At 35.2% G+C, this 6710-nt stretch overlaps 1 protein-coding gene across 3 annotated transcripts in view; it reads right to left on the bottom strand.

Annotated features, from left to right (window-relative positions):
- Positions 1–3031: 3031 nt before the first annotated feature.
- The window catches only part of CDH10 (cadherin 10), a 93134-nt gene continuing 89455 nt past the window's right edge, over positions 3032–6710 (bottom strand). For all 3 annotated transcript variants that reach the window (XM_057399427.1, XM_057399426.1, XM_057399428.1), the window contains exons 11-12: positions 4936–5187; positions 3032–4106 (exon numbers count right to left, since the gene is read on the bottom strand). In XM_057399427.1, coding sequence (XP_057255410.1) covers positions 3613–4106; positions 4936–5187 — 746 coding nt within the window. In that variant the 3' untranslated portion in view covers positions 3032–3612. The remainder of the gene's footprint in view (positions 4107–4935; positions 5188–6710) is intronic.

Genomic DNA, 6710 nt, shown 5'->3' with positions numbered 1-6710 from the left:
ATGTTCAATATGTGGATTTTCTTGATTTAGATGCCTATTTTATTTCTTTTTTTTTTTTTTTTTAAAGTCTGTTTTAACAGTTCGTATGATTAACCTTTACCCTGAAGGCCCTATGAAGTATCATTATTTTCGTTGTTAACATAAGATTTTGTACGCACCTCCTTTGACAAAATTCTTTCTTGGGAAAGAAAAAAAAAAGAAAAAAGAATTTCCAATAGATTCTAAGAACGCTAAAAATGTAGGGTGTCCAGCTGCAGTAGTTTTGATATGTTTCTGAATTCATAAGGTCTGTCTCATAAATCATTTGTAACTTCCACCTGAAATGCAATATTAATGTATTTTCTCATTATTTGGTGTGGTCCTGTGGTATTTTTGTCATAAGAATGCACAGAAAAGTCATTCAGACTAAACAGCACTAGAGTCTGGCTTACTGCACATTGTTGCATTTTGTTCAGTTTCACAGAATTTCACATGGCAGGGCTTAGCGGGTACTACTTGGGAAGCAGGTGTCCTATTTTACATTTTCTCCAATTTGAAATTCTGGGAGTTTTACTTTCCAATTGCTTACTATTGAAAGGGTTCTAAGAAAGACATTGAGAGAGTGTCATTGACTCCTTTCTTCTACCTTTCCATGACATCTGATCCTCATGACTTTTATCTTTTAAGATATGGCCTTACGTTTGACTAAGCTGTTGTGACTCATCTCTATCATGTAAAAGCATGGAGAACATTGTGGACTATTCTGTGACTGTATATAATATTAAGAACTGGACTCAGTTGCTTAAAAGATCTAGTTCCTAAAATAAATTAGATATAAGAATGAATTATGACTTCCTGAATGTTTTTCTGTGATTTGTCTGCACAGGTGACTGCATATTCCTATGCCCACTTTTACTAGACTGAGGTATTTGCACAGTAAAAAGCTATATATTTGCACAATGAAATACTATTTGCACAGTAACATGTATGTATAGTGCTGAAATTTATGTTTTTTCCTTCTCCTACAACATACTGGGAAATAAAACTCCAAGAATATGGCAAGGGGTAAAAACAAATTTTCATTTATACTATTTATATAATGATTTTAGTTGTATGTTTATATGTTGTTATATAGTTCCACAATATATAATACTATTTTATTGAATAATGCATTCAGGATTAAATTTTAAATACTAGGTTTAGATTGTGCTGAATGATTACTTTCTTAAAAGTAGTGATAGACAAGTATTCCATGGTTGTTATTCAAAAAGAAGTACTGTAATGCAAATCAAAATGATAGTCTTATTTGACGTTTGCTGATATGTTTCAGGAGTGACAGCGATGTGTGCATTTTTTTTTTCTTTCTGGAAACAAAACAGAGATTCTTACCGAGTTATATTTCAATGTGTTGGCTGGGCTTGTTTAACCAAAATCTTGTTCTAAACAAAGAGGTAAATCCCAGGTTTTTAAAATAATTTCAAAATAGGCTGTATTACAGCGTGTTTTATCTTCAGTCCTAATACATACCCAGTTAAATATGTAGCATGTCAATTGTCTCAGTGTTACTGCAGGCAGCAAACACTACTGGAAGTGTGCCTTTTGCCTATTTATGTGTTTAATAGATGAATTTTCTTCATTTGTTTCTATTACATGCTGTTGAATGACAAATGGAGATTAGGAAGGAAGAAAGAATTAGGTCCCTTTCACTAGATAATCATAGAGAAGATCAGCTGCTTGTACGGCCTGTAAGAGTTTTACAAAGCTTTGTAATGCTGATTATCTAAGAAGTTTTTTAATATTCTCAGAATTATTTTCTTTTCAGATATATAAAAATTACTTGGTTAATGAAAGTATTATTGGGTGAAATCAAGAAAAATCCATAATCTTCATAGGTTTTTAATAGATCAAATAGTTTAACTTGATATCAAGTCAATAAAAGTTTGGTCTCCACTGCATCAAAATAGCTTTCATAATGGCACTGCGTTCAGCTTTCAATTTCATTGGATTTAATCAGTCCATTAAGGAGAAGAAATATCTCATCAAATAAGAATGCAGCATTGAATTTTTGGAGGGACTAATATGTTTTCAGTATATGTTGATTTTATGCTAGTAAGAAGTTAAGAGAGACAGAGAAGGGATGATACTTTAGATACACTTCTACAATAAAAAAGTAAATAAGACTGTATACCATCCTGCTTTTCCTCTGAAATTTCATCTGAGAAATGTTTCAGAAATGCTGTGCTTGTTTACCAAATAGATTTGCATAATATAATGATTGAAAGAAAAAAGAGACATCTTCAAATGTCTTGGGATACCTACTTTGTTTTGTGATAGCTAAAGTATGATTTCTGCTACGGTTGGTTAGTTACTCCAGTTTCTTTTCAGTAGACTTTTCCCAGCTATCAGAAAACTCAGTAAACTGGGGGGGGGCAGGGGTGGGGGTGTGAATGTGTGTGCCCGCTATTTTTTCTGACACTTTGTCAGCCTTCAGCCTGATGGCTTTAAAGGAAGTTAGTTTACCCTCAGATGGCTGCCAGACAACACATGGTTTTTTGTCATCAAATGATTTGTCTTTGGGAAAGGCTAGTGCTTAAAAATGTTTAAGTACCTTTTTAGACTTTATCCACTGAAGTTACAGATCACCTCTGGTGATATAATTATGATTCAAAATGGAGAACTATAGAACAAATAAACTCAGTATTTTAGATGAATTTTCTGTGTTTGGTGGACTACCTGTACCAGCATGTCTTTACAATAAAGTAATTCCAGTTGAGACAATTTCGTTCATCTTTCTAGAAAAGAATATCATTAGTTCAGCTCAAAAATAAAAAAATTTCCTTTAAAATGGCAAATGTAGAAAGTAGAACTTTTGAGCAAGCAAATAGGTCTGTAACTTGGTCCTCTCCCAGTGAACACAAGCACTTCAGACTGTTTTAAATGTATGGAGAATACTGCAGCATAGAAGTACTGTTGGCTATGCTGTCATTGGAGAAATTTCATGTTCTCTTCAAGCCTAGAATTCATGGCCAGAACAGGCAGGCAAGCATCAACATAGTTGTAAAAACTGGTTTATTTCTTAAAAATAAATACAAAAATATAAATATAAAACATTGGCAGATAGAATTTGATGAAATGAAGTTGCACAAACTTTTTTTTTAAACCAGCTGCATATTACACTTATTAACACCACATGTACATTTTGTTTTAATTTTAATGTACAGAACAGGACATACTGGGCTTTTTCTTCTTTGCCATCTTAAAAGCTGCACTTGCAAGGATAGGACATGTACCTAACAGAAGCGGCTTGTACATGAGGTTGCTGAAGGGATTATCACCCTGTTCAAAATTTTGAAGGCAAGATATTACTTATTTTACTTACTAAAATGAACAACACTGAATTCCATAGCTTTGGCTCTTGGAAGGTGGTTAAATAAAATGCTGCCTATATTCCAAGTGGCATCCTACTAGAAAGAATGAATGACATTAATGGACAAATTTTAAAACAAATTTTAAAAGGAAACCATTGTGCTGAGTGGCAGGAAAATATTCCTGGATATTAAATACTGTTGAGTGCAGAAGGTGTCTGTAAAATTACTTCCACTCAAAGGAAACAAAAATGTAGCCTACTGTAGGTTAAGAAGTGTCTTTGTCACTTTCTCCTCCACCATACATTTCAGCTAGCTTATTAAACCGAGGGCCCCATTCTCGCAGGTAATCATAGTTTTGGTCTCCTTCAGTAGTAGCTGACTCTAAGGAGCTCAAGGATTCAGCTATTGAATCATTCCCTTCATAGGCATAGGTTGCAAGCGAGTCATACGGTGGAGCAGAAGGATCAGTATCATGCTCTTTTAGCCTTTGGTTAATGAAATCTCGGACATCTGTATTATCTGGTGCTGAAGGAGTCCTCCGTGGTATAAATAATGTTTCAGGGATAATGTCTCTTCGAAGCTTCTTATCCTCGATAGCTGCAGGATTCCTCAGTGTACCAATATCAAAGGCTTGGGTGTCTTCCTCTCCACCGCCTTCATCATTATAACTCACAATGTTGTCTCTGATGTCCTCTTTAGAGAGGATCAAAGGCTCCTTCTTTCGTTGCCTCTTCAGAGCAGCAAACAGCACCACAATAACTTAGAGAGAAACAAAGAATGGGTAAAGATCTCTCTAACAGTTAGTAGCAAATCCACTGGGTACAAGAGCTATATTTCACCAGTTCATTTCTGTCTAATAAATGGATAGACACATCCATCTGTACTATGGTAGCACATTAAGGTCTATATCAAAAATTGGTATTTTGACACACATTGTGTGCTCTGTTTCACAGAACCATAAGCTTGTCTACATGTTCCTTCTGTAACTTCAATGAGTTTTAAAATAACCAGGACTATTCTGAAGATCTTTTCCCCTTTTGTTAATCTCAAAGTATACTGTTAAAAACTGATCTGAGGTGAATTATACATCATTATGTGATATTCTAAAACCCACAAAATGGATGTTTTACAAAATTTAATTTTTTTTTTTACTACAGCTGGATAGGCAGTGCTTTAATCTAGTAAAAATATTATTTACAGGCATCTTCTGTTTGAAATATATACTGCATGCTGACTTCATATAATTATTTAAATAAAAAAGAGACATTCCCTCAAAAATTATTAAAATGAAAGACATGAATTTTGATTATGTTATTCCTTTTCTCTGATCATTTTTGGACAACTAGATGAAAGAACAACAATATGCTTCTGGGTTCACACGGATAGTTTTAACAGTCTGGAACTGGAATTCTTATTTACAATGCCCAATTCACAGACAAACAGATTATTTTTTCTTTTTCCTTCAAGTTGCAATTAAATTCTTCTTACAAAATCCAGGATTATTAATTTTCACAACCTGCAGCTCTGTAAAATGAATCAGGCCTGAAGCATCTGTTCATGGCAGAAAGGATGCCTTTCTTTTTCTTACCTAGCAGGATAATAATGCAGAGGAGAATGGCAACCAGTGCCCCCGTGCTGAGTCCAGCAGGGAGAAGCAAGGCCTCAGCATTGCAGGACTGCATGTTCCCCCGGCTGTCGCAGGCACACACTCGAATGGTCAGCGTGCCAGTGCTGCTCTGGATTGGGTAATCGTTGTCCGATATCACCACTGGTAGAAGGTAAGTACTTATTTCATGTCGACTAAAGCCATTCCTTCTTGTCAAAATTCTGGCAGTGTTATCTAGATTGATTGAAATATACTGTTGTAGAGTATATGAATATAAAATGCATATTTACAGCACATGCAAACCATCATATTTTACACAATTGGTACTATTTTGAAACTGTTCCTGATATCTCTTTTCCTAACAACATTTCCACTTGATCAGAAAGCTACTTATAACTTTATATGTACATCTGGCTTGCTCCTCTGTGCCTCTGCACCAGCTTTGAGTGTGATTTGAAGAGGATTTCTCAAAGCTTAAAATGTTTTATATATTAATGCATCCAGTGCAGGACACAGTTCCAGTTCAGGGCTGAATTCCTGAAATGAAGTGGACAACTGAGAAAAAATAACCTTCCACTTCACACTGTTCAACATGAACTCTGTTCTGAAAGATTGTTTCTATGGATCTTCTCTGACAACACCCACAGGAAAGCTAGCTGCAAACTCAGTATGAGATTTTCCACACCAAAACACTTTCAACATACTGTAGAACAACGAATTATGTACCTTAGCATGTGGAGTATATTTTTGGGGGGTAAAAATTGTTTTAGGAGTTCAGAAAATGTGAAAGACGGTAAGTATTCCTACACCATTTCGAGAAGTGAATTTACTGATCTCTATTTGCAGCATACAAATCTTAATTGCATGCAGTATACTTCAGTATCAAAAGCTGTTCACTGAGGGGCCAGAAGGCAGGAAAGGAAGAGAAGGAATGAACAATAGGGAGAGACTAGTTCTTCTAGGGCCACGACACTAGAGTGTGAGCCAGCACCTGAATTGTTAACTTTTTAGTCCAAAAGAGAGAAAATACATATTATCTTAATTAGAAGGAAAAATTAATTTTCATCATACTTGTGGATCTCTTGAGGTAAGTCATTAGCTACCTTGCCAGCCAACTTCAGGCTGGATTAAAGCAATCCATGTACGAAAAGAATTACAGATAGGAAAGAAATAGCTAGGTCTGTACCTCTATACACTCAGGACCTAGGCAGCTTTATTTAAAATGTGATTTTTTTTTTCCCCCTAGTTTCCACAATGTGAAGCACAAAGTTTTCCTTTACTGCATACTTCATTGGTTTGGGGTATTTATTTTCACTCAACATCAAAAACTGTGTCTGACATCTTTAAATTACTGTTGCTGGGGATTTTAGAAAGTACCCAAACTATTTTGATCCTTCATTTTCCCTACTGTTAGAATTTTTTTCTGCTGTTGTTTGCAGCCTGTTATTTCCTGAAATCTTCATTAGCAATAGAGTACTGCTCCTACCACCTTTATGCCTCTAAGACATATGAAGGCCAATACCATGTCCTCCCTCATTTATTTCTTCTGTAATCTAGAGCCCTCTCAGTTAGTCATACTGATAATGAAGGACAAAATGGGTGCATAGTTCCACTCCCCCAACAGAACCTTCTGAAAATTTTCTCTGATAAAGAAAGATTGACAAAGGATCAAAAGAAAAGCCAAAGTGTCTATGTGCTCAGAACCATTCTTTTCATTAATGGTCACAAAGAAGAAAAACAAAGACTGTGGAAATCAG

This window comes from Pezoporus wallicus, unplaced genomic scaffold (genome assembly GCF_028554395.1).
Source record: "Pezoporus wallicus isolate ANWC-B61680 ecotype Strahan unplaced genomic scaffold, APGP_CSIRO_Pwel_v1 contig_818, whole genome shotgun sequence".
Taxonomy (NCBI): Eukaryota; Metazoa; Chordata; class Aves; order Psittaciformes; family Psittacidae; genus Pezoporus; species Pezoporus wallicus.
Note: the sequence above shows the minus strand (reverse complement) of the source record. Positions and strands in the feature narration are given on the sequence as shown.